The 27,482-nt window shown below is 46.9% G+C and overlaps 1 protein-coding gene across 7 annotated transcripts in view; it reads left to right on the forward strand.

The window, feature by feature from the left end:
- Positions 1-27,482, forward strand: part of ACACA (acetyl-CoA carboxylase alpha) — a 204,061-nt gene that overhangs the window by 135,310 nt on the left and 41,269 nt on the right. For all 7 annotated transcript variants that reach the window (XM_081172826.1, XM_081172824.1, XM_081172825.1 and 4 more), the window contains 4 exons: positions 4,357-4,626; positions 5,508-5,605; positions 6,064-6,184; positions 7,409-7,519. In XM_081172826.1, the coding sequence (XP_081028952.1) occupies positions 4,357-4,626; positions 5,508-5,605; positions 6,064-6,184; positions 7,409-7,519 (600 nt within the window). The remainder of the gene's footprint in view (positions 1-4,356; positions 4,627-5,507; positions 5,606-6,063; positions 6,185-7,408; positions 7,520-27,482) is intronic.

The following is a 27,482-nucleotide window of genomic DNA, read 5'->3' on the forward strand; positions in this document are numbered from 1 at the left end:
TGATGTTTGGGTGCCTCTACGAATGAGCCTCGGGGAATGAATGGTCTTGAGAACACAAGGCAAGGCGTGTCAGAGCAAAGCAAGCTGGGCAGCTGAGCTGAGCACATAGGGACAATGGGCATGTGATGCTCTGAAACCATGATTTCATTTGCAAGTTGGACCTGCAACCACCACCACAACCAAAACTGCAGTATGTCCCAATGTGCACCTGCAACCACAATCATTCAGGGTGTCAAATGTCCATCCATCCACTCCTGGAAAATTCATAAACTCCAAGAGACTCAAGAAGGCCATTATGTCTGCCTACCTCCAATTTCTTGTCCAACTTACGCTCAGCATCCCATAGCTGTGTGTTAGAGGACACTGAGCATGCTCAGCCCTTGTTGGGTTCTTTGGAGGGGGGTATTTTTTGTGGGGTTGTTGTTGTTTAGTTGTTTAGTCGTGTCCGCCTCTTCATGACCCCATGGACCAGAGCACGCCAGGCACTCCTGTCTTCCACTGCCTCCTGCAGTTTGGTCAAACTCATGCTGGTAGCTTCAAGAACACTGTCCAACCATCTTGTCCTCTGTCGTCCCCTTCTCCTTGTGGCCTCCATCTTTCCCAACATCAGGGTCTTTATTAATATAGCATTCTTGCAAACTTTAGAACTTCCTCCTCCACCTTCCCCTGATATCCCTCTCTTCGTTTCTCAACATCCTATTGTCACAGACGCACGAGTTCACTGTCAGAAGGAGCTATGGAACCCCACAGCCTTAAAGTCTGGTGACAGCAATGAGCTTAGACAGCTTTTCAAGCAGAGTATACAAATTAACGGAGGTTATTAATGGAGAAGCAGCTGTAGTGAAGGTTTGTCTGTTCAGACACCCCACCCATGGTTAGCAGAAACCGTACCATCCATGTCTACAGCAAAATGGTTTCTGTTTCTGATCTGCAGGAATTGCAGACTGTGGCTTGTCTAAATACTATACTTAAATCCTTTAACCATGTTTTGATGTCTGAGTTGCAGTGTTGTGTGTTAGATGTCTGCATTACAGCGTTGGGTTCTTGTCTGAGCACTCTGTCCATGGCTGCCAACCGTGATGGCTATGATACCTCTCTGAGAACCAGTTGTTGAGAAGGCTGTAGCCTTCACATTCTGCTCATGGATTCCCGGGGGGGGGGGGCAGCTGGGGGGCCATTGTGGAAACAAGACGCCGGACTGGATGGGCCTTTTGGTCAGATCAAGAATGGCTGCTCCCAATTTTGAGGTTCCACTTTCCATGGAGGGAGCTGGTCATCCATCTGGTGGGACCACAAGCAAGTAACGTGGCCTTTGGCAGAACAAGGTTTTGAAGCAGCCCTCTTCCAACCTAGTGTCCTCCTGGTGGACTACAACTGCCATCATCCTGGCTGCATGATACCTCTAGATACAGGGACAGCCTGGGGCTGATTGGAGTCCCAAACATTGCCTGGTTAGTTAGATGCACACACCTCATGGTAGGTTTCAATCTAGTCTTCATGGGAGTCCCATTTCAGCCTCTGTGAGCCTATGGCCTAACAAAACCACAAATTCATAGAGGATATGTCAGTCAATGTCTGTTAGCCACAGTAGCTTGGTGGAACTTCTAGGTCAAGCATGTAGTAATGCCCGTTGTCGCAGCGGGAGCAGACTATTGTCCTTCATGTCTTGGTTGTGGACTTCCTGGGTGCTTTTTGTTGGACATTGATGGGGGCAGGAATTATGAACCTTCTCTACCTTCCGTCTGTTCTATCTCTTCTTAGGAGCATCCTGAAGGAAAAGTGAGGTGGAAGCATAATATATATGTATTTTAAATTGTATTCATTTGGGATGCCTCATTGGGGTGTCTCTCACCCCAATGCACTAAACTTTGTGTACGATGCAAAGGTGTTAGGCGTGACTTCCATGTGTTTCAATTGTACATAAGGTTGCAGCCTCCATTATATTATTTTAAGTGCCTGCTAAGTCACCTTTAATCTGTGATGTGTATGTGTTTGTGTGCCCACCCCAAACCCACTCACCCATACATCTGTGTGCGAGAGAGAGGGTACATGTGCGAAAAATCACACACACCACTCCATAATACAGGCTGCGTATTATGTATCTCTCTCTGCCTCTCCCTTGCACATGCAATTCCGTGCTGCTGTTGTTACCTAGGGAGGCAAATGACATCCCAGCACAGAACCCTAATCACAGTTTGGAACATGAGAAATAATGATTGCTTCTGATCGGAGGTCGTGAATAATTCATTGGGTTTGATTTTCCCCATCCCGTCCAGTGATACCTTTCAGGCCAAATGGGTTTCTACAGGAGAATAATGGTTCCACTTCTTATGGAAATCCTGTGGCACACATCATTTTGCCAACACAAAAAAACAGTTAAATTAGACTCTTTGCATCTTCGAGTGAGAAAGAAATGCTCCCCCTCTGCCTCCCCTCCCTCCCGCTTCCCCCTTTTCGCCGTGGAGGCAACACAGAGGCAGAGACCAAGAGCCGATCCGAGGAAACACAGGCATCCGTTTCCCCTCCCCAAGGGCACTTCCGCGTGGCACTTCCATTGTGGACTCGGCGCTGCCGGTGTGCGCAAGCTTTTTGTAACATTCACACAACATTGCCCTCGTCAGAATGCCGCCCTGTGTTCCTGCCCCATTACCCCATCCCCGTTTAATCCATATTTACCATTTATGCATTTTATTTATTTATTTACTGGATTCCGTCCCCGCCCCCCCCCCCGGACGAAAACATCACATCTGGATTAAATGACACGGGACAGCATTTTGATGAGCACAGACGCTGTGGGGGCGCAGAATCCTCAATAAACAGCCGTGTGCAACCATGCCTTATATTTGCAGCCGGAATGGAAGCTTGCTACAGACTGGACTGGGGCCTCCTCCAGAGAGGCCAGCCCTAACTCTCCTGCTCCTCCTCTTCTTCTTCCATTCATCTGGATAACAACTAAGGCAGGCCCAGGAGCCGAATGCAGTCCTCCAGGTTTCTCTTTCCTGTCCTTCGGGACTCCTCCCAGGCCATACACCTTTCCGTGTCCATGCCTGCTACCCACAGGCTCTGTTCCACGTCCCGCTCAAGTGCCGTTTCCTGGCTGGAAAGTGCCAGCAGGCTGTGATCATGCCTGCCTGGGTAGAGAAACGTGTGCACGTAAAAGCTTCTGCCTTTTTCATTGGTGCAGGGTAGTCTGCTGTGCACACACACAAGAACCATGTCTGTTGCTCCGCCCACTTTTCCATCTGGCTCCACCCAGCACTGGCATGCGGCCCCCAGGAGGTTGCCTGTGGTGGAATGTGGCCCTTAGCCTGAAAAATGCAACCCACACCTAATCTAAGCATAGTCTGGGTGTGATGTGGTGACTTCCTCTAGAAGCAGTGTTCTTTCAAACTGCGACCTCACTGGGAACCACCTACCCCCACCCCCCAGAAGAGCAATCCTAAAAACGTCCACTTGTGGAAGGACCGTACCTTTGTGGAAGAGTGTCTTCTCTGCAGGCAGGTTCAATCCCTGGCACGGGCAGCTTGGGCCAGGAATGCCCTCATTCTGAACCCCCTTCCCATCCATGTAGACCATACTGAACTAGGTGGACCCAGTGGTGTGACACAGCATGAGGACATTTCCTTTGTTCCTACCCAGTTCCATTGGACTAACTCTTGACTTAAGTGTGCTTTGGATTAGGTTGCAACGCTCTGCCCACTTTCCTGGGAATAAGCCTCATTAGGAGAAGATCGCCTCTTAAGCAGGCTGGTCTTTCCTGGGGGAAGAAGGGGTGTAAGGTCGTGGTTCAGTCCAGGACTGGAAAATCCCAGGTTCAAATACCCACGTGGCCAAGAAAGACACTGCCTGGGTATCACAGACTTCAGCTGCTAGGGTGTTACTTTCAATATAAATAACTAACATATGTATGGAATTTTGGGTTTTGTGTATTGCTTCTGCCCCTTGGTTGCTGATGTAGTTGTATGTGTTGTTATTGTTATTTGTCTTGTCTGGTATTTGACTGTAATAAAGATTGAACTTGTCTGGGTGACTTTGTCCCAGAAGCCTGGCTTTGCACAGGGCTCTTCTGAGAATAAAATGGGAGTGTTGCAAGGCAGGGTAGAAATATATCGATGGCTCACGAAGTGTCACAGTTCAGCAGTAGAGCATGCAGGAGGACCCAGGTTGAATCACCAGCATCTCCAGGTAAGGTTGGAAGAGACTACCTGCCTGAAAGCCTCAAGAGTTGCTGCCGGTCAAGTGTTGACGGTGCTGAGCTAGGTGGACTTTGGATAAGGCAGCTTCCTATGTTCATGATAAGTCATGATGGTGATGAAGATTTTTTTAAAAAATACTAATAGCCTCTCTCGATTGCAGATTGGCATGGTGGCCTGGCGAATGACTCTCAAAAGCCCCGAGTATCCAGATGGGAGGGACATCATCGTCATTAGCAATGACATCACCTACCGGATCGGGTCCTTTGGGCCCCAAGAAGACCTGCTCTTCCTTCGGGCATCGGAACTGGCTCGGCAGCTGGGCATCCCCAGGATCTACGTGGCAGCCAACAGCGGGGCCAGGATCGGATTGGCGGAGGAGATCCGCCACATGTTCCACGTCGCCTGGGAAGACCCTGCCGACCCGTACAAAGTAAGGGCTCTGGCCATGCCAGAACTGTGTGTGTAGCGCCTCTACCATGTTGGTAGAGGCTCCCATTACGTGGGAGGAAAAGAGGTTTGAATTAAAGAGTGCAGCTTTTGAAAGTTGTGTCTGATGCACCGAGGAAGCTAGCGTGGTGTAGTGGTTAGAGAAGCAGATTCGGATTCAGACCAAGGTTTAAATCCCCAACCTGGTGACTGGGTGACCTTGGGTCAAAAGCAGTGGTAGCCTTAACCTTCCACAGAAGGCAACGTTACCGACAAGGTAGGACTTCAGAGCAGAAGTTTGGCAGTTAGTTCAGGTGACTAGAGCGTGGTGCTGAAAAACGCCAAGATCATAGGTTTGGTCCCCCCGTATGGGTCAACTGCATATTTCTCCTGTGTTGCATGGGGTTCAACTAGATGACCCTTGGGGTCCCTTCCCATTCTACAGTTCTGTGATTCAAGCCAAGGGCCTCACTCAGCAGAAAGAGCAGGAGGGGGCTGCAAACTGCAGTAGGGCTGGCTAACCACATTTTGAAGCAGAACATGTTGCCTTCTCAAGAGGAGCCCCTGCATCCCATAAAATCATTTTTAACAAAATTCCCTAACTGCACCCCTGCCTACAGGCTTACAGTGAGGATAAAATGGAAGTTGGGTCAGTGTTAGGAAAAAGGGGGAGCAGGGTTTTGGGTATGAAGGGACAACTTTGATAAAGGACACTATCACCTAACACGTACAAATATGTATCCTTCTACTTTTATATTTACAGATTTACTTTGCAAAACGTTGTGCTCTTTTGTTGTTTTGGACTAATGTGGGTTCGGTGTGAGAACGAAGGAACTTCTCTGATTTCATTTGCTTTCTTTTTCTCTCTTCTGCCCACCTAAACAGGGATTCAAGTATCTCTACCTAACTCCCCAGGATTATAAGAGAGTCAGTGCTTTGAACTCAGTGCATTGTGAGCATGTGGAGGATGAAGGAGAATCTAGGTAACTGTGTGCATTCGTTATTTCCTAAAGCATGGACGCTGGGTTTTATTTTAATCTGTTTTACGTTACATCTTCATTTTATCATACCACATTTTTCATGCCAGGTGTATATCGTTGACAAGCTTGGGAGGATGTTATTTTTACACTGTGAGAAAAAGAGGATTTCCCAAGTTCATTGAACGTAGGAAGCTGCCCTACACCGAGTCAGTGTGTTGGTAAATCTAGCCCAGTATTGTCTACACTGACTGGTAGCAGCTTCTAGGGTTTCGAGATACTGGGTATTCTTCTGGGAAGTGTTTGTCTCCAGGAGCCCTGACATTTTATAAAGGTGTGATCTTTCTTTCTTTCTTTCTTTCTTTCTTTCTTTCTTTCTTTCTTTCTTTCTTTCTTTCCCTCCCTCCCTCCCTCCCTCCCTCCCTCCCTCCCTCCCTCCCTCTCTTTGGGGTTCGCCCTATCAGGTATAAAATTACAGATATTATTGGGAAGGAAGAAGGACTTGGAACTGAGAACTTGCGGGGATCTGGCATGATCGCTGGAGAATCATCACTGGCGTATGAAAATATTATCACTATCAGCCTGGTAATCCACAGTTCTGTGTGTTTGTCGGTGTGTTTTGGGGATGGCAAAAAAGGCCTGCAGTGATGTAGAGAGATTGTGGATAGGCTGGGCTGCTTCTGGGCCACTCATTTAGTTTTCTAGGGTCATTTAACGTTGGCACTGCTCAAATGACTCCATTTCTTATAGTTACTAGAACTAGAAGCTTAAATGTTGGAAGATTCAGGACAGACAAAAAACAAGAGTGCTCCTTCACAGGGTGCAAAGTAAGCTGTTGAATTCGCTCCTCCACTCTCTAAGTACCTCTGAGTAATTCCCTCCTCTTGAGTACGAGTTGCTGGGATCACAGATGGGGAGAGCACTGTTGCCTGTGGGTCCTGCTTGCAGGCTTTCCAGAGGAGGCGTCTGCTTGGTGAGAACAGGACAATGGACTAGCAGGGCTACTGGCTTGATTGATCCAGCAGATCCCTTCTTACGTTCTTATGGCTCACTCCCACCCAATCTAAGGCACCCCAGTGGAAAAAGCAACAGAGACTGGGCAATGCCCATCCTTTAAAACACACCTCAACTTCTCTTTAACATTTACCTGCAGGCCTGGCCCTCTGCTAGGGGAATGAGCTACGGAAGTAGATAATGGGAGAATTACACGGGGCCACTTGCAGTGGCTGGTGGTAACTGGGTTAAACAGAGCCTGTAACTCAGTTTTGGGAGAAAGTGGCTGAGGTGCAAAACTGTATGTGTGTTTTGCACTGGGGTGGAGTGGACGGGCTATCCTAGCACCTTGTGAGAAGCTGTAGTTGACCCACCTCCACCCACCGGTCCTCTGCTCATCCTTGATTACAGGGTTTCAAATCCACAGAGTTGCTGTACTGATTTGTAGTCCTCCACTCCCTTCCCAAAAAGTCCTGTCAGAAACACATGGCTTTAACAGCAGAGGTATAGATGGGGATGTCATTTTCAGTCTCAGTTTTCCTGATGCAGAGATGCAGCAGAATTGCCCACTCTTGGAGGAAGGAGGCAAGGAGTAGCTCACACAGAGACCCAGTGGGCAGCCTCTTTCCTCTGTGAATCAACAGGTCTGCTTTTGGTCTGCACTGGGAGTAACTGAATGATCCGATCGCACCCGGTGCAGCAGGATTGCTCAGCTACAGAGGATGCTACTGGCAGGACCCAGATAAAGAACAGTGCTCATGGAGAGGCACAGTCTAGCCCTGTGGAACTGAAACAGGTACAAATTTCTGTCTTCAGGTGACGTGTCGGGCAATTGGAATCGGGGCTTACCTTGTCCGGTTGGGGCAGAGAACAATCCAAGTGGAAAATTCACATCTCATCCTAACTGGAGCTGGAGCTCTCAACAAAGTAAGTCTCTCTTTTGCTTTCATTTGCAAATACGAGTTTTCGTTTCGCCGGTGGGGTCATTTGTCATAGCTTGGTGTACTTTGGACTCTTATTGGCTAGCTCCTTTGTTTTATTTGGCCTCGAGGGCCTGGCTGAGTTTGTTGGGTAGCGAAGGCCACCACTTTGCAGCGGAGATCCTTGTCTGGCTTGGCTCACTGAAGGCCACTTGGGAGCAATGGGGTTGTTTAGCTATTGACCATGAAGGGCATTCCCTGAATGGGATGAGGCCTCCCGTTGGTTGAATCAAGCAGGGGTTTTTTTGTCTTATATATGCAGAATGATTATCATAAAGCAGCACAAAAAAAATCTTTTAAAGAGTCAGTAAGTTTTAGCGCTATTTTGACAAAACAAAAGCAAAGTTTCGTTTCCAGGATTGTTTGTTGCGGGCATGTTGCTGAACCCACTTTAAATCCTGCACTCTTATCCAGGGTATTTTGTGAGAATACTAATTAAGACACTTTGGGGATTTACGCTTAAGGCAGGGGGTTGCTAGTGGGCACATCTGGAAGCTTGGCAAAGTCCCACGGGCTCCAGCTACATGATGGCTGCTGTGGGAGAGTCTGAGCCAGTGCAAACAGGAACTGATCTGGAAGAGCAAATAGGCTATTGTGCATTGTGGATTTTTGAGGGGGTATTTACTGAGACCTTTTATGGGCACCATGGGGGATGCTGGTGCCCATGGGCACTGTGTTGATGACCCCTTGGCTTTAGGGGTCAGAGGCAACTGTGTGGGACTTTCCCACTCCTCCCAGTTAGCATGCACTGGAGGAATGACTCTTATTATTTATTAAATTTATTGGTGACTTTTTTGCCGTTGCAATTCAAAGCGACTTACAGAAAAAGCAACTTACAAAACCCCCTTAACATACATACATTAAAACTGGGGGAGCGGGGCATTAAAACATCCCACCTACTGTAAAAGGTCATAGATAGTTAAAAGCCAAAGCCTTGGTTTAAAAGGAAGGTTTTTGCCTGGTACCTGAAGATATATAGTAATGGCTCCAGGCAAGTATCACTGGGGAGAGCATGGCACAAATGGGGAGCCACCAGTGAAAAGGCCAGTTCTCTCTTTTTCCCCACTCTCCAGACCGCCCATGGAAGCAGGCACCTGAAGAATTAAACTCACACCGGCCTGTTTACTTTGCTGCCAAAGGTGCCACTATCACCTGAGTAAATGCTGCACGCCTGACCTCCTTTGCACAGCAGCAACATCCTGGCTAGTTTTTGGCAAGCCAGTCTAGTTTAAGAGCAGGATACATTTTAGCACATTGACTCACAAAATCTGTGTCTCTCCTACTTTTCATCAACATTTTTGAAACCCCTCCCAAAAAATGAAGATGATAGTGAGCTACACACCTAGGAATTCAGGAGTAAAACCTTACCTCTGCCATGAAATCACTAGGAAGCTTTCAGCTAGACAGACAATTTTCTTGCTTCCAAAATGGGGAGAACAATGCTAATCTCACAGGGTAGATTTGTAAGGATTACTGAGCATTGTGTTTAGCATAAAGCACTTTAGCATTTGGGAAAAGCACTATGTAGATGCTTGTTAATGCTGTGGTTTCATTTTACCATAACTGGCAAGGTGGCGTTGCGGTTCGGGCAGGCTTCCCCAACCTAGCACCTTCCAAATGTTTTTGACTACAACTCCCGTCAGCCCCAGCCAACCTGGCCAGGGATGATGGAACTTGGAGGACACCAGCTTGGGAAAATCCAAGTTAGAGCATCAGAGTAGAATATGAAACACATAGGTTCAAATCCATGCTCAGCCATGAAGTAACTCTTCTCTCAGTCTTTCCTGCCTTGCTGAGCAGGTTGGGAATATAAAATAGGTGGACTCGAAATCCTGTATACTGCCCAGCAGGGGTGCATAAAATATTGGGGGGGCCAGGTAAGCCCTGCCTTGCATCATCCATCACAAGACATACACCATCAATGCCCATCAACTGGGGAGGCACCCCCTCAAATATTTTATGGGGGGGCAAAGGGACCTCGGCCCCTAAGAGTTGGCTCCTATGCTGCCCTGACTCAGACAAAATTCAGTAATGTTTCCCACCCTATAGTAAGGGCGGGGTACATTTTTTCATCCTGGGGGCCACATTCCCTTCCAGACAACTTTCCAGGGGCCACATGCTAGTGGTGGGTGGAGCCAGAGGCAAGAGTGGGCAGAGTGACACATGTCAGTTTTACCTTTGTGCAGGAGGCTAGTTTTTGCCCACCACCACCTTCTGTCCCTTGAAGCCTGAAGTCCCCCAGCCTGGCTCTAAAGTAAAGGAGTGATGGGAGCAAAGCTAGCAAGTGAATGTAGCCGTTGTGCAACCCCAAGCCATGCTTCCATTAATTTAGGCCTGTGTGCCTTTCCCTGCTGGCTCTGCAGTTACTCTTTCTCCAGCATAACTCCCCTTCCCTAAGAAGCAAAAGAGCAGAGGAGATGGGGGGGGGGGGGAGAGGGGGCAGCTTTTTCGAGGCCTGCCTGCTGTGTGCACCTGAATGAATTGTCCTCTGGGGACCAAATTGCCCCAACCCCAAACCCATCCCACTTTAGATTTTAAACAGGGTTGGAAGCAGGAGTCAAAGGCCGAGGCTCTTAAATCACCCGCACCACCCAGGCAGCAGCTGTTTGAGATTTATGCTTGAGAGGTTGCTTCTTGTGTGCAGAAGAGAGAAACAATTTGCCCTTGAGTTACGGACAGAGGGAGGGAGGGAGAGAGAGAGAAAGCGGTGGTGGCAGGGGGGATCGAGGAAGAGATGTCACTTTTTTATTCCCCCCCTCCCCTTTGGGCAGCAATCTAATCCCGGAGATTTGCAGCCTAGTGGTGGCATGCAGATGGGCAGGTGCTGCCATTACTGTCGTGGTGTCCGAGGTGCATTGGGAGGCCTGTTCTTCAGCCCTCTTGCAAACGGCTAACCTGAGCACTGGAAAAATTGTGGCTTTTGGAACATCATCACAGTCTTACGCTCACACAAGCAAGCATGCTTGCCGCTTAGGTAATTGGGGTGGGGTGTTGGAGAGCATTGCTTGGCATCGGGCCAGTTGCATGTGTCAGGACCCAGGTGTGAGCCTTAGCAGCACCAGTTAAAGGATCTTGGGCAGTAGACCCAAGGAAGATCGCAAGAGAGTCAGGACATGGGCATCCATAGGCTATTTTCTGGGGGACAAGTGGAATACTGAAAGGGGCTGCAGGGTAGTTTTTCAGTAAAAAACAACAAGAAGAATTATGTCTGTACATTTTGCTTCATAGGTTCTGCAAATGCTGGGAAGTTGTTTTTGTTGTTTAATGAAGGCTAGGAATCTAGGGATTATGGTTCAACCCCCCCCCCCATGGATGACCATAATCTGAGGTGGTCCTCCCTCACCACAATATTCTCTCTCCTCCATGTATCAATGTACGTTTCATTACATATGATTGCAATTTTGAATTGTTATAAGCCGTCCTTGGTAATGCAAAGAAAATAAATAGCCCCATAATGCAGCCACAGAGATGGTGTCAGAGACACGGGAAGTTGAAGTGGGGTGGTGAAAAAAATGGCTATGGTTATCCAGGGCACAGTCTCAAAACATTTTGCTGCCTGAGGCAGAAGAGTAAAGAGGGCCTCCCTCAGCAAGTAACAGTGAGGGACAGGCAAATCTGTTAGTTTCTCTCAATTTCTCATTTTTCCAATCTTGAAAGATTGGCTTGCTGGTTTTCCACATACCATCATCTTATTATTATTTTTTAATGTTGGGTGGAAGTTCCCTAATCTCTCTCTCTCTCTCTCTCTCTCTCTCTCTCTGTGTGTGTGTGTGTGTGTGTGTGTGTGTGTGTGTTATAGCAAATCCTCTTTTTTTCAGTCTCCCTTGCTGCATTTCATTGGTGGGGAACCTTTGGCCTGTGGATCTAATTTGGCCCCAGAGGTCATTTTTCCCAAACTATGCCCTCCTGCCCAACACCTGACATCATACATCAGGTATGGGGCAGGGAAAGATGCAGCTGGGATCAGCTGAACTAGGGAGTTTCCCATTGGCACCAGTGAGGGCCCTCTGAATGTTGTTGGACTCTCCATCTTTGGAGCATCTCAACTCAATAGAGTCCTCACACAGAATCAGGCAAGGCCAAGAAGCCTCCTCTGATTACACATTCATTTATTTAGTGGGGAGTGTCTGGTGTTGCCCAGGTTTTTTTAGAATCCAAAGTCACACCAAGGTGACGTTTTGGTCCGCCATTTTTATTCAAAATGGCGCCTGTGTCCAAATTGGGATGAAGTCTGCTGCCCCACTTTGGGCACCCTTGCGCCAAGTTTGGCAGTGATATCTGGAGAGGCATCTGAACCTATGCCAAAAAGTGGGTGAACTTACACCAAAGTCATGTTTCAGTCCACCATCTTGAATCAGAATGGTGACCAGTGTCCAACATTGACAAAGACTGCCACCCACACCTCAGGAATCCTCCTGTTGAATTTGGTGATGATATCTTGAGGGGCATCCGGACACATAGAGAACAAGTAGACTGGACCACTTTCCAAAATATATAGGAGATTATTTTTACATTTATATTCCACCTGTTCTCCAAGAATAACAGCACAAGATGGTGGCAAACATGGCTCCCTTCCAGTGAGTTTCATGACTGAGCAGGGATTTGAACCCTGGTCTCCCAGGTCCTGGCACCACACTCTAACCACTGTGCCACACTGGCAATGCAGGATCACAGTTTTACGTGATAATCTTCTGTGCTCCAAATTTCTAGATTTTGAATTTCCAAGTTGAAGAGTAAGATTGGGGGTGGAAATTGAAGGACAGGAGATACGAAGTTAATGTGAGCTGGAAGAAGGAGAGAACAGTGGACTTGGAAGAAGCACAAAGATCTAAATAGGACATGAAAATGGCACACAATCCGTACCTTTTAGCCATGCATTGCTGCTTCATTCATTCCCATTAACTAGGTAGAGAACCTACAGGTCTTGTTGGACTTGGGGGCAGATCCACAGCATACATTTAAAGCACATTCAACGTGCATGACCCCCCACCCCGAACTGTAGTTCCCCTTCACAGAGCTATAATCCTTAGCACTCCTAACAAACTACTCATCCCAGGGTTTTGAGTGGGAAGCAATGTGCTTTTCAAATGTACACTGAATGCGCTCTAAGTGGATGGTGTGGATCTCCCATCAGCACAGCTAGGGATGATGGGAGCTGTAGTCCAGCAACACCTGGAGGGAGACCGGTTTCTCTAGCCCTCATATAAAGGTTGCCAAGCCGGGTGGTATTGGGGTCCCCGGACAGCGTGACTCGTAACCTCCACCCCACCCTTTGTCTTTCCCATTGAGCATCCGTAGGGCTCGTGGAGGAGTCTAACCAGGCCTGTCTGTGTCTCACAAGCATCTCTTCCTCTGTGTGTGTGTGTTGTCTCTGTGGGTGCACCGCATCAAGCCTGTTGACCCTCATCCCTCTCTCTCCCACCCAGCCCCTCCCGGCTGAAAATTGAAATAATGATAATGCTCGTCTCCCAACTGCATCAAAGTATCAGCACATCAAAAGCCAGGAGGCATGAAATGCAAATGGAACAGTGATGGCAGATGGATGGCGCATGATCGCCTGATGCCCAATGAATTTTAAAAGATGACGGTGTGCACATGAGGAGAGAGAGAAAGAGAGAGAGAAGGAGAGGCTCTGAAATAAACACGTTATCCCAGCAATAGTTTGTGTGTGTGTGTGTGTGTGTGTGTGTGTGTGTGTGTGTGTGTTCTTGCTGCTCACTCCTGACAATATTTTTTCACACTTCGCTGAACATCCACTCTATCTTGTCTCTCTCCCCCTCTCTCTCCTCTGCCTACCTCTCTCGCACAAGTCTCGGGTCGCGTCACTGCAGCTCCGGTGGATATAATAAGATCTAAACCACGAGGTTGTTATTTGCATAGAAATAGCATGGCGCCCCCAGGCAGAATGTGGGAAGTGGGGGGCGGCAGGGGGGGGCAGGCAGTGAGAACGGGCAAGGGAAGGAGGGGGAGAAGAAGGCGGAGATCGTTTGTCTAAAATTTTAATGGAAACTTTTGCTGAGGCAGAGGCTTTTCGTATTTTTTAAAATTTAAACCCACCCCCCACCCCCTGGCAACTTTCTGACCAAATCTCCCTTGCAACCCTCCGAATTTAGACATAACACATAGCACACATCATTTGGTTTAACAACACAATGTTGGTCAGAGTGAGATCTGGTGCCTTTCTGTCATGCTGTTGGAATTCACAAGCGTGCAGGTTTCACTTGGTTCCATTTTTGCTGGAGGTAGAATGCAAAGAAGCAAGTAATCTCTGCTGGTTAATTTTTGAAACGTAAATGCCACATAATGTTTGTTCTGAACTCACGAGAAATCAGCCTTTTTAGTGTGGCAAGCACCTGTTCACTGGAACTCCCCGCCCCTTGATACTGAGTAAGCGCTTTCGCTGTACTGTTTTTGATGCCTGTTAAAAACTTTTTTTGTTTAGGCAAGCCTTCCCTGATGTTTAATTTTATTATGCATGTTCATTTTTTTAAAAAAAGAACATGTTGGTTTTATCTATATTTGATGATTACGTCTACTGTTTTTAAAGTCTGCTTTTATTCCTTTTTTAAATGAATATTTGATACGGTTTTATGTAAACTGCCCATACATTTTTTTTATTAAGCAGATAAAAAATCTTGCTAAAGAACGAAATACAGCTTTAAATCCCTCCACCAAAAACATGCAGAATACCCATTTTACGAAAGTTGTTTTGCCAACACGGCTCAGATCATTGGAATGTAAGAACAGGCTTTTAAAAATTATTCCCTTCCTTATTAATTATTCAATTTATGGACCACCATTCACCATGAGGTCCAAGGGCAGGTTGCAGCAATCCCCCAAACACAACTTTAAAGTCCTTTAAAACAAATTTAAGTCAAAAGAATATGGTGGGTCCCAAAACATATATATATCTCAGGTGTCAAAGGGGAAAGGAAAGCTGTGTGCCTTCATTACATGACAAAAAAGGCGCCAGCCCACATCTTGTGGGCTGCCACAGGTTAAGGAAGATGAAATTACCAGGAGGGCCTCCCCTCTGCTGATCTGAAAGGCTCTGTGACGAAGGAGACAGCCTTTCAGATATTTGGGGCCTAAATCCTTCAGGCCTTTAAAGGGTTTTCTGAGGAAAATCCTTCTGTGTTTGGAATACCCCTGCAAAGTCTCTCTGACTATTCTGCAAGGACCCTCCATGATTTAGTTCTGGCTTTGCACCGGTGGTTTGTGCCAAGGCTCGCGTCAAGTGGGTTGCAGGATCTGCTCCCGATGTCTCGTCTCCTGGCAAACGAGATCAAAGTAATCACTGGGGCGGGGGCGGCGGGGTGCAGAGAGCGATGGCATTAAAGCCAGAGCAGCAAGTCCCATCCCTCCCATTAAAAGGAGCATTGTAATTATTATTGTGCAATATGAATCTTTCCTGGAGTGGCACGGCACGAGTATTAGAAGGGAAGCGGGTGGGACGCAGTGCCTTGGAGAATGCTAATTGGAAAGGAAAGGGGCACAGGAATGTCAAAAGGAAACTGACACTCCACCAGGACCAACGTAGTCTCTCTCTCAAACCCCCTCTCCCTGCCCAGGCCTTGTGTCGAAGCTTCCCAAGGTTATCCGGTTCTCTTTGCCTCTTGCAAGAGGTTGAGTCCGGATGCTTGGGTCACACTGGGTAGGCTAACGGCAGGGCTGGTGCCACATCATAGATCTGTGGGTCAAGATAGGACATTTTGGGTAACGTAAAAATGTGGCGGGCGGCTGAGCTTGGCTCTCCTTCATTGGAGGCTTTTAAGCAGAGGTTGGGTGGCCATCTGTCTCAGATGCTTTAATTGAGATTCCTGCATTTCAAGGGGGTTGGACTAGATGACCCTTGGGGTCCCGTCCCAATCTACAATTCTATGATTGAAAAGCACCCAGATGGCCTGGAGCTGATGGGAGTTTTAGTCCAGTTTTAGTCCAGGACATCTGGAGGGTGCTAGGCTGGCAAAAGCTATTAGCAGAGTGACTGGAATAAAACAGAGTTCCAAGAGAAAAGAAGCTGATAATAGTTTGCCGTTTTGTAAACTTCACAAAACGGTACATGTTATGAGGAGAAATAAACAGGTGTTTCTTCAGAACTACTTTCCCATCCCAACTCCTTCAACCATCTTCATCACTGGCAGCCAGCTCGCAACTAAATCGAGCAGGGTTTCCCAAACGTGGGTCTCCAGCTGTTTTTGGACTACAACTCCCATCATCCCTAGCTAGCAGGACCAGTGGATGATGCAAATTGTAGCTCAAAAACAGCTACAAGTTTAGAAAACCCTGAAATAGAGCCTTCAGCCAATCTGAGTCTGCTGTCAGTGAGATCAAGGACAGAACTGACCCATAAAGTTGTTGTCTGAATGGACCACTGCTGTGCTTCCAGCAAAGGCTATCTTACGGACTGCCTCCTCTGATGTGAGGCTACACTGACTCCAAGAGCAGCCCTCTGAGAGATGCTCGGGGAGTGATGACAAAGGAAGGCCCTAGGCCTCTCTAGCTGACCCTCAAGACTCTTACTTTGTCCCTCTCCTGCCATACTCTGTGTCCTTGAATGCTTGCGGGATTTGACATCTTTCCACAGGGCCTGCAAGACGGAGCTATTCCGCCTGGCCTTTGGCTTAGACTCAGTCGGACCCCTTATATGGGATTTAGTAAATAAAATTTCCCTTGGCTTTTATTTTTTTGCTGGCCCATGTAGGACCAGCATGGATAGCTGTCTCGGGTGAATATCTGGTGTTTCCTCCCTTTATGGTCTTGATTTATGGGCTACTATTAGAATGAGGGGGCATAGGTGGTGCTGTGGTGTAAACCACAGAGCCTAGGGCTTGCCGATCGGGAGGTCGGTGGTTCAAATCCCCGCGACGGGGTGAGCTCCCGTTGTTCGGTCCCAGCTCCTGCCCACCTAGCAGTTCAAAAGCACGTCAAAGTGCAAGTAGATAAATAGGTACCGCTCTGGTGGGAAGGTAAATAGTGATTCCATGCGCTGCTTGGTTCGCCAGAAGCGGCTTAGTCATGCTGGCCACATGGCCCGGAAGCTGTATGCGGACAAATGCCAGCTCCCTCGGCCTATAGAGCGAGATGAGCACACAACCCCAGAGTCGTCCGTGACTGGACCTAATGGTCAGGGGTACCTTTAGCTTTACTAGAATGAGGCTGCATTTTTAGCTGTATTTTAAGCCGTATTTTAATTAAGTGTTTTTTCGTTTTTTCTGTTACGTTTTATTGTAATCTATATTTGGTGTTAGCCAGCCCTGAGCCCGGCCCTGGCTGGGGAGGGCGAAGTATAAATAAAAATTTTATTTATTATTTATTTATAATAAAGCCGCTTGCTTGCATGGCGGGAAGATGCAGAGAAGGGCGGTGTGTGTAGAAACAGCTGGCTTTTGCGTGTCCGGACTGTGGCCTGCTGCATCTTCAGAAGCCTATCTGCTGCTCTGTCCTCTTCTCTTTCTCGCCACACCCGCACCTGCATTTGACTCCACCTGCCACTGATCTGTGGCCCCTGGAAGGCTGTCCATGAGGAAATATGGCTCTCAGGACGAAAAAGGTTTCCCCACCTGTGCTGTAGCTCTGTGCTGTTTCTGCCTCCGCTGCCGCCTTCTTGAAGAGGAGGGAAATAATCCCTTATCCTCTTGCCTGGACTCTGCACCATTGCAAGCCATTGGGGGCCACCAACCTGGGTGGCTTTGAAAGAGGATTGGACAAATTCTTGGAGGAGACGGCTGCCAGTGGCTACTAGCCACAACGGCTATGCTTTGCCACCATAATTGGAGGTACCAGTGCTTCTGAATACCAGTTCCTGGATACCACAGGAGGGGAGATTGCTCTTGAGTTCGAATCCTGCTTGTTGGTTTTTCCACAGGCATCAGGTTGGCCACTGTGAGAACAGAAAGCTGGACTAGATGGGACATTGGCTTGACCCAGCAGGCACTTCTTATGTTCTTATGAAGCATTGCAGAGACCTGGCCAAAGCTGCCCAGAGATGGGCTAATTCTTGTGTCCTTGGCTAGAGGCTGGTGGGCTGTGCCACAGCTGAGGTGCCCCTCCCTGGGTGGAGGGATTGGCCAGAATGCCCAGCAGTCTCCTTGCCCTCGTGATTCTGTACAGAGGAGGCAACCTCTTGGTCTGGAAACTTTTCGGCAGTCTCTTCCTCCCTCAGCCTTGATTTGAGCAGTTTTATTTCTGCATACCGGGGGACGCAGGTGGCGCTGTGGGTAAAAGCCTCAGCGCCTAGGGCTTGCCGATCGAAAGGTTGGCGGTTCGAATCCCTGCGGCGGGGTGCGCTCCCGTCGTTCGGTCCCAGCGCCTGCCAACCTAGCAGTTCGAAAGCACCTCCGGGTGCAAGTAGATAAATAGGGACCGCTTACCAGCGGGAAGGTAAACGGCGTTTCCGTGTGCGGCTCTGGTTCGCCAGAGCAGCGATGTCACGCTGGCCACGTGACCCGGAAGTGTCTTCGGACAGCGCTGGCCCACGGCCTCTTGAGTGAGATGGGCGCACAACCCTAGAGTCTGGCAAGACTGGCCCGTACGGGCAGGGGTACCTTTACCTATTTCTGCATACCAGTCTCCTTTAAGAGAGGCAATTTACATGCCAGATGCTGGCATTACTAATCCTCCTTTTATGTCTCTTTAGGGAAATGGGGTCAAAGAGATCTCCGCTGGGGTGGTGTTCTCTCTCCGCTCAACCCCCCCCCCCAATTTCACATAACTAAGGATCGCTTCTATCTGTGTCGAGCCATATGGTCTGTCAACGTCTGGAGGTGCCAGCTGCAATCCGTTTGTACGTGGAGAGCGAATGGCAGCTTTGGCAATGCTCTCCATGCATTGCCTGCTGAAACAGCCCTCTTGCCATTTTTCTGGTAAAAAGGCAACGGATCTCTCCCGCTGGTTTGCGTAATCATTTTTTAAAAGCCCTGTGTGACAAAGGGAGGTGGTAGGCATGGGTAGGATCCAGCCCAGTCGCCGGATCTGGCCCAATCACCTTCTAAATCCAGCCCAGAGACAGTCTGGGAATCAGCGTGTTTTTACATGAGTAGAATGTGTCCTTTTATTTAAAATGCATCTCTGGGTTATTTGTGGGGCATAGGAATTCGTTCGTTTTTCCCCCTTCAAAATATAGTCCAGCCCCCCACAAGGTCTGAGGGACAGTGGACCGGCCCCCTGCTGAAAAAGTTTGCTGACCCCTGAGCTGGTAGATATAAGTTCTATCCAATTAGATTTCAATAAGCTCTATCCAATTAGATTTCAGCTGCTCCTCAATAAACACAAGGTTATGTCATCACACTGTTTACATTCCCTCTCAAGCTGGGTTGCTGCCATTGCTGACCAACATTTCATCTTGGTGGTTTCTCCTAAGCTATGGATGCCCTTGCCAAGGGACACTAGCTCCATCCTCAGTGACTTTCCACCGGCAGGCAAAGACATTTTGGCCCCAAAACTGACACGTAACTCATCTGGGTTCATGCAGAACATAGGGAATTCGTTCTTTTTTCTTCTTCAGAATATAGTCCGGCCTCCCACAAGGTCTGAGGGACAGTGGACTGGTCCCCCCTGCTGAAAACGTTTTCTGACCCCTGGCCCAGATATTAGCCTGTGAGGGTAGGCCTCGTGCTTTTTGCTCCCAGCATCAAGGGAAGGTTGTGGCTAGAGCATGCTCAGTGGTAGAGCATGTCAGGGACTGGCAGGGCTGTGAGGAGTGTGTGGCAGAGGCAGTGAGGCCAGAGGCTGATCCAAGGGAAGGGAAGAGCGATTTACAGGGTTTTGTGCCTCCTGCGAGGAAGGAGTCTGGGCTTGAGGAATGGGAAGAGTCTGAGCAGTCAGAGACAGGGGCTGGAGGAAGGGCATAGGATGCTCCAGGAGCAGAAGAAGTGGCAGTAGAATATCCTTGGGCCACATGAGTCAACAGTGTGATGCAGCAGTCAAAAAAAGCTAACGCTATTCTAGGCTGCATCAACAGAGGTCTAGTGTCCCAATCAAGGGAAGTGATAGTTCCACTCTATTCTGCCTTAATCAGACCAAGGCCTGGAATACTTTGTCCAGTTCTGAGCACACCACAGTTTAAGAAGGATGTTGACAAGGTGGAACCTGTGCAGAGGAGGGCAACCAAGATGATCAAGGGACTGGAAGCCAAGCCTTATGAGGAACGGTTGAAGGAGCTGGGTATGTTTAGCCTGGAAAAGAGCAGACTGAGAGGAGATATGATAGCCATCTTCAAATACCAGAAGGGCTGTCACATGGAAGAGGGAACAAGCTTGTTTTCTTCTGCTCTGGAGGGTAGGACTCGAACCCGTGGCTTCAAGTTGCAAGAAAGGAGATTCCGATTAAACATCAGGAAGAACTGTTCAACAGTGAAATGGTTTCCCTCGGGAGGTGGTGGTCTCTCCTTCCTTAGAGGTATTTAAGCAGAGGCTGGATGGCCATCTGTCCTGGATGCTTCAGCTGAGATTCCTGCCTTGCAGGGGGTTGGACTAGATGACCCTCAGGGTCCCTTCCAATTCTATGATTCTATGAAATAAATAAATAAATGGGAGGGAGGGAGGGAGGAGGTGCATGTCTCTGTGTGTGGTGTTTTTAAAATTGTTGTATGATGCTGTGAGTGGTTTTTAAAGTGTGGGGTATAGGTAGTTTTATATTATTATAATAAATAAGTATTCTGCCTTTAGCTGCTTTGAAATATGGGACCTTTTTACCCTTGGTGTATAGAAATGTGATTATAGATTATAGGTATTGCTGCTGCTACTACTACTATTCCTAATACAGTGGTACCTCGGGTTACATATGCTTCAGGTTACATAAGCTTCAGGTTACAGACTCCGCTAACCCAGAAATAGTACCTCGGGTTAAGAACTTTGCTTCAGGATGAGAACAGAAATCGTGCTCCGGCGGTGCAGCGGCAGGGGGAGGCCCCATTAGCTAAAGTGGTGCTTCAGGTTAAGAACAGTTTCAGGTTAAGAACGGACCTCCGGGACGAATTAACCCGAGGTACCACTGTATGTGATCATTATAAATACTGGTGCTATTACTAATAAATAATATGTCTCAAGATACAAATTTTAAAATGCAATTAATTAGAATGGCCAAGAAAGGGAATTGTGACAAGGTTTCTTCTGGGATAAAGTGAGATATGGACTGGCCAGGACTCAACCTAAAGAGGAGGCTTCATTCGCATGGCTTTCCTGCAGATTTGCAGTCTGCGGGCATCTACAGTAACTGGCAGGTTTTTCACAGTGCCTCCCCCCTCCAGCCCCCAGCCCCCACCCCCAAATCACTCACCAGAGGGAAAAAGAGAGTTTGCGAACAGCTCTTCAAATATATCATGCAATAGTGTACCATGAATTTCTTGTGAACCGCGGTGGTGAAGCAGTTTTATTTATTTCCGCGACTTTAAATCAATACAAAGTAGAGCTCTCCATTCTGGAGCCAGGGATGGAGTACGGGGAGAGAGAGAGTGAGGGTGGGGAGGAGGGGGGGGAATGAGTCCATTGTACTCTTAAAACTTTGGGGAAAGGAGATGACAGCTATATAATTCCATTTACCAGGCGCTTGGGGTTTTAATGTGGAGGTGACGGGGAACTCTTTCTGCGTTTAGTGCCTCCATATCTTCTAAATAAAAGATCTGCAGAGCTGATAGCGGGGGTATAGCGCTGGCTTTAATAATCTCCAAGCATTAGACCGAGCCAATATGTTCCCAAGTCAGGAAAGGTCCCCCACTGAACACTCGTAAATTAAAAAGTGCAGGAGCAGCTCCCAAAGTTCCTCGATTAGAAATGCAAAGGCTGCAGTCTGTTTTCGGGGGTGGGGGGTGCACGATCCACTGTGGTGGGTGGGAAGGGGGTGGATAGGTGCTTGGAATGGGAGAACTAGATAGGAGCCAGTTCTTGATCCTGGGGGTGCTTCCAGACAACCTGTTTGTTGGGCGTTCATCCTGATTTGCTTGCAAGTAGGTCAGCATGGGTGGCGCTGTGGGTTAAACCACAGAGCCTAGGGCTTGCTGATCAGAAGGTCGGTGGTTTGAATCTCAACTATGGGGTGAGCTCCCGTTGCTCGGTCCCTGCTCCTGCCAACCTAGCAGTTCGAAAGCACATCAAAGTGCAAGTAGATAAATAGGTACCGCTCCGGCAGGAAGGTAAACGGCGTTTCCATGCGCTGCTCTGGTTCGCCAGAAGCAGCTTAGTCATGCTGGCCACATGATCCGGAAGCTGTACGCTGGCTCCCTCGGCCAGTAAAGTGAGATGAGTGTCACAACCCCAGAGTCATCCACAACTGGACCTAATGGTCAGGGGTCCCTTTACCTTTACATCAGAAGATGCAGGCTGTTTAATGAGCATCCATGCTGATTTGCTTGCAGCTAGATAGACAGTGTTTAGTGAAACCCTGGAGAGCTGCTGCCTGTTAGCATGAACAGTACTGAGCCAGATGGGACCTGTGGTAGGGCTCATTATTAAGGTTGCATCCTACGTTTCGGAGTTGCATCAATGGAAGTGCCACCCCACACTTTCTGGTGTGTTCCACCCCCAAATCCCTTTCCTTACTGGAAAAAGTCTGACCTTTCTCAGAAGCGGATTTGTTGTGCAGGAGCTCCTAATAAACTTTAATTGCGTAACCTGAATTTGCTGTGGTATGTGACTGAATCTCACTCAAAAACAGAGGCAACCTGGAAGCGCCCTGAGTGGTGGTCAAGATCTGGTGGGAAATGTGTCATCAAGCTGCTCAGGAACAGAGATCTCAATTTGTCTGTCAGATTCAACATATATGTGAGTGGGGATGTGCCCAATAACTCCATGGAATGCCCAGGAGTTGTATTTAATTTTCAAAAGAGAGGAAGCTTAAAAAAAATGAAGAAAATTAAAAATGAAGGGACTCATTAAAAACTAATAATAAACAGCTGTTAGATTTCTCTTTTCTGCTGCAAAACCCCATAGAGCAATCTTGCTAATTTAATTGTGTATTGGTTTGTTTTTGTCTTAAATTTATGTAAGTTCTATATGTTTTGCTCAGTGTATGTTGGAAATTGTATGGCTTTGGTGTTTTAATTTGTTTTTACAGGTTTGTAACTGTATAGTAAAGTTGTTGCTGTGGTTTTATTGTTAATTTCAGAAGAGAGGAAACTTTCTAAAAAGTAAAGGGACATGGGCCAGAAGTATCAAATATCTTTTTAAAGGTGCTTGGGGATTGTTTTAAAACCTCTGCAATAAAATACTTGGGTAAAAAAAAATGTACATTTCTAATCTGCAATGTACAAACAAATCCATGAGGATGCCAGTGTGGTTAATGAACAGAATCAAGGAAGCTATAAAAGGCAAGAAGGCTTCATTTAAAACGTAAAAGTCTTGCCCAAGCGAGGAGAATAAAAAGGAACATAAAGTCTGGCAAAACAAATGTAAGTTGACAATAAGGCAGGTAAAACACAGCGACAACTTTGAGCAGTTTTTTGTTAAAAACATCAAAACGGGCAATAAAAAATGTCTTTAAATACACCTGAAGCATTAAACTAGCCAGGGAGATCATGGGGGCCAAGAGATGTCAAAGGTGCAAAAGGATGTCAAGATGCTATGATTCTATGATGCTTACATGCGAATTTGGTTTTTTGAGGGAGGGCATCAGATAAAGGCGTTGAGAGGGAGAAACTTCCAGAGCTTAATTGCCAAATTAAAAAAAATTAACCTGTCGCTAGATCTGGGCAGCATACCCCTGAGAGTTCTTAAAATAACTCAAATGTGAAATTGTTGATCTTCTAACAAAACAGCCTAGTTTCCTTACCTTGAAAGTAGCCAACACAACAATTTTTGCAAAAGTATCTGGGGGGAATCTAGGAAATTACAGGCCAGTTAGCATAACTTCTTCTGCTTTTTAATTGGTAAAGGTAAAGGGACCCCTGTCCATTAGGTCCAGTCGTGGCTGACTCTGGGGTTGCGGCGCTCATCTCGCTTTATTGGCTGAGGGAGCTGGCATACAGCTTCTGGGTCATGTGGCCAGCGTGACTAAGCCGCTTCTGGCAAACCAGAGCAGTGCATGGAAATGCCTTTTACCTTCCCGCCAGAGCGGTACCTATTTATCTACTTGCACTTTGAAGTGCTTTCGAACTGCTAGGTTGGCAGGAGCTGGGACCGAGCAATGGGAGCTCACCCCATAGTTGAGATTCAAACCACCGACCTTCTGATCAGCAAGCCCTAGGCTCTGTGGTTTAACCCACAGCGCCACCCGCGTCCCTTTTTAATTGGTAGAAAGTATTAATGTTGGGATATTTGAACCAAGGGTAGGTGACCTGTGGCCCTTCTGGGTGATCCAGTTAATATAAGAAGAGCAAATCGAGATTAGTCCTCACTGTCGTATAACTTCCCCGCAACCATATTGGAACAAATCCTCAGTGAAGACTGAACATTGTCTAAACCTTCACATAAGCTTTGTGCAAGCAAACCCAAGACGAAAGCTTAACATAAACTGGGTGTCTGGAGGAGCATAGTTAAAGATATAAACAGGTCCCTCCATCCCTGGTCGTAGCTTTAACCACCACAAACAGCCCCCAGAAAAAACTGGACTGCATTTTCACTAACAAGAGCAACTGAAAAGAAAAATCAACGCTCCAATGCTTGGGAGAAGGGAGGCATGTTTTCCAGACTCCAAAAACATGTCAACATTGACACCAGGCGAGCCTCCCAAAGGGGTCATTCCACAGATGGGGAGGGGAGCATTGCTGGAAAGGCCTGTTCCCTTGTTGCCATCCTTTGGAAAAGGGCTGTAGCCCAAAATATGTGGAAGGCAACAAGTTGGTGAAAGCTCGACTAGTTAGCGAAGCCATTCCAATCCCAGTTTAACTTCGATTTTCCTTATCAGAGAAATTGAGGATTGTTCAGGAGAAAATAAGCCCTTCCCGAAACACTGTTCTCCTGTTGTTTAAATGTACACACTTCTTTTCTTTTCTTTTAAAACCAGGACATGCCTTTGTTATCAAGTTGCCATTATTCCACCATCTAATAACTTTTAATGGGCAGGGCAGAAGTACTGATCGATGAGGCTGAAAGCTGTTAGGAGCTGTTCAAGGCTCAATTGTAGATAATTGGACTGGAACTTTTAACTCTTTTCTTTCTTTCAGCTTTAATTCCCTTTCTTTCTTTCTTTCTTTCTTTCTTTCTTTCTTTCTTTCTTTCTTTCTTTCTTTTTGAGGGATTTGGATGTGTATTGTTCATACCTGGTTTTTGAGGCAGGGTTCAGATTTTTCTTAAACTGAGTACAGAGGCGGCTGCCACCGGACTGCCGCCATTTTGCAGGTGGGGTTCAGCGTCATGCCAGCAAATTTGAGTCGCACAGTTTGCTTGGATTTGGAGATCTTGGGCAATGAGCCTGCTTCAAAAAAACAAAACAAAAGCGGGACTCTGCACGGAACAGAAAGCAACTGGAAAGGGGGATAGATGTTGCTTCTTGCCACACTCTGCAACTTTCCCACAAACTGATCAAGGTGAATACTCACTAAATGGGTTATCTGGACATGCGCATTGGCTCTGCAGGCATTGTGACTCAGACTCCCCTTTTTAGCCAGAAATTGCTGATCTGGAAGATCTAACTGGATAAGGCAATTTATTTCATATTTTTCTCTTCCATCCTTACACCTCTGATAGTTTGTTTTGTTACTCATCTCCTGTAATTTCTTCTCCCCACTATGCACACTTAACCTGTCCCTTAACTGCGATCCTCTCTGCACAAACTTCCAGTTTCTTTCATCCCTCCTTTCTGCCCCCCTTTTTAAAAATTACTTTATTTGCCCTCTAACATTTTCATTTCTCATCCTTACAATTCCCAGTTATCATCACCATCATCACTGTTAAAATTAACTGTTTTCTTTCCTTCTGGTTTTGTTCAATACTGCCACTGGTCCTTTTGCACTAGAGGGAGACCTTCCCCTTTCTCTTAATCTCTTCTCTTGCCCGCACCCCTGAACTCCTCTGCCTCCTTCCCCCCTTTACTCAGCATGCAGGGAGTTTACTGGTGCTGGAGTTGGTCCAGCCACAGAGTCTACCTCTCCACCAGGGGGCAGCAGTGAGCGGGGTGCTGTGAAACTGAAGCCCACAATTGGTCTCTGGCCAGCCATTACAGAAACAGAGGGACAGCTTAGAATCATAGAGTTGCAAGTGGCATCACCTGCAATGCAGGAATCTTTTACCAAAGGTGTCATGGGCTTTGAAGATGCTCAAACTCAGGACGAAAGGGAGAAATGTGCTAATAGGAAGGCACGCTTGGCAAACCCTCACCATAATCAACTCCCGCCCAGAAACCAATGTCCCCACTGTGGAAGGTCATGTGGATCCAGAAGTGGCCTCCACAGTCATTTACGGACTCACTGTTAAAACCATTTACAGATAGGTAGCCGTGTTGGTCTGCCATAGTCAAAATAAAAAAATTCCTTCCTGTAGCACCTTAAAGACCAACTAAGTTAGTTCTTGGTATAAGCTTTCGTGTGCATGCACACTTCTTCAGATACATGTTCATGAAAGACATCTTACTCAGATTCAAGTGATTGCCAAAGAAGAAGAAGAAGACTCATTGCTTTTTATTAATTTGTATCCCAATTCGTGCCCAGATGGTTTCTAAGCAGTTTCTAGGGTTGCCAAAAAGTGAAAATCCGGACACAAAAGTTTTTAAGCTATTTTTAAGGAAAATTGGCAAAAACGGCACTGCTGACATGGGTTGCCATACGTCTGAGTTTCAGTAGGGCACTTTTGGTGGTCCCACATGCGCCCGAGGTTTGACTGGTTTTTACCAAGCAATGAAGCCTTAGCATATAGGCCCTGCCCTGTGGAACTCCTTGCTGATTGGCAGAAGCCACCTCCCCCTGGTTTTAGATGCCTTCTGGACATTACGATATTCAGCCAGGTCTTTCAAACCTGAGGTGATTTTGCCAACCATCTCTTACTGATGCGTGTGCTAGGTTTTTTTTAATTGTGTAATACTGTGTTTTTAGCCTTTACATTGTGATCTTTTATATGAGTGTTTTGTAAATATTTAAATTTTTAAAAATGAAATCAAATACACACTTTAAAATAGATGATAAAACAATCCCGATTAAAATAGCACAGCTACAAAATAGGGGTGATTCAGGGAAAGAGCTCAAGGGAACACCTATGTTAAACAGGTGTATCTTCAAAAGCTGGCAGAATTCCAGTAGAGTTTAGACAGAGAAATAAATAGAAAGTGGGCCTAAATCTCCGCCAGCCACCAACAAATCCCAGTGCTGCTGGGAAGCAAACTAGAGTTGTTGCAACCGTTTATCTGTAGACGGTGTGGACGGTTCAGGTTTACTGCTGCTGACAAGCCGGGGAAATGGCTTGATATATATACAGTCTGCTCAAATCCAAATAATTTATTATACGGTCCCAGACCTGCTAAAACAGAGGATACAAAGAATAAAAACATGAGCATTAACACATAGGCTTGTTTAAAATATGATCTAATACAAAGGATAAAACATGTATTTAGAATACTATACGGTAAAAAAAAGATACAAAGCTAGGATACAAATTGCAGTTAAAACGAGAGTACCAGTTGAAGATACGAGACCTTTGAGCAGAGAAGAGGCTGTACTTAAAATACTTATTTGTACCAGCCAATAAATATTTTGGGGACTGTTCTGGTGTCCTTCCTGGGTGCTCCTCACAAGGGGGCAAAGTAATCTCTTAATTTTCCTCTCTACGAAGCTTATATTCAAAGGAGACATGGCCCATCACTCCAGGGACACAGATGATCCTTGTTTGGGGACACCTAGATAACGCCCTCCCAGTATTGCAAAAGAGAAAGAGAGTTAGATCTGGCCCTAGAAAAGGCATGGCAATACTTGGGGATAGTAAGATGATCCAGATATGTAGCACATGTTGGAAATTCAAACATTAAGCCCAAATATATTGGAGGATAAG

The sequence above is a fragment of the Podarcis bocagei genome (assembly GCF_964188305.1).
Source record: "Podarcis bocagei genome assembly, chromosome: 15".
Lineage (NCBI taxonomy): Eukaryota > Metazoa > Chordata > Lepidosauria > Squamata > Lacertidae > Podarcis > Podarcis bocagei.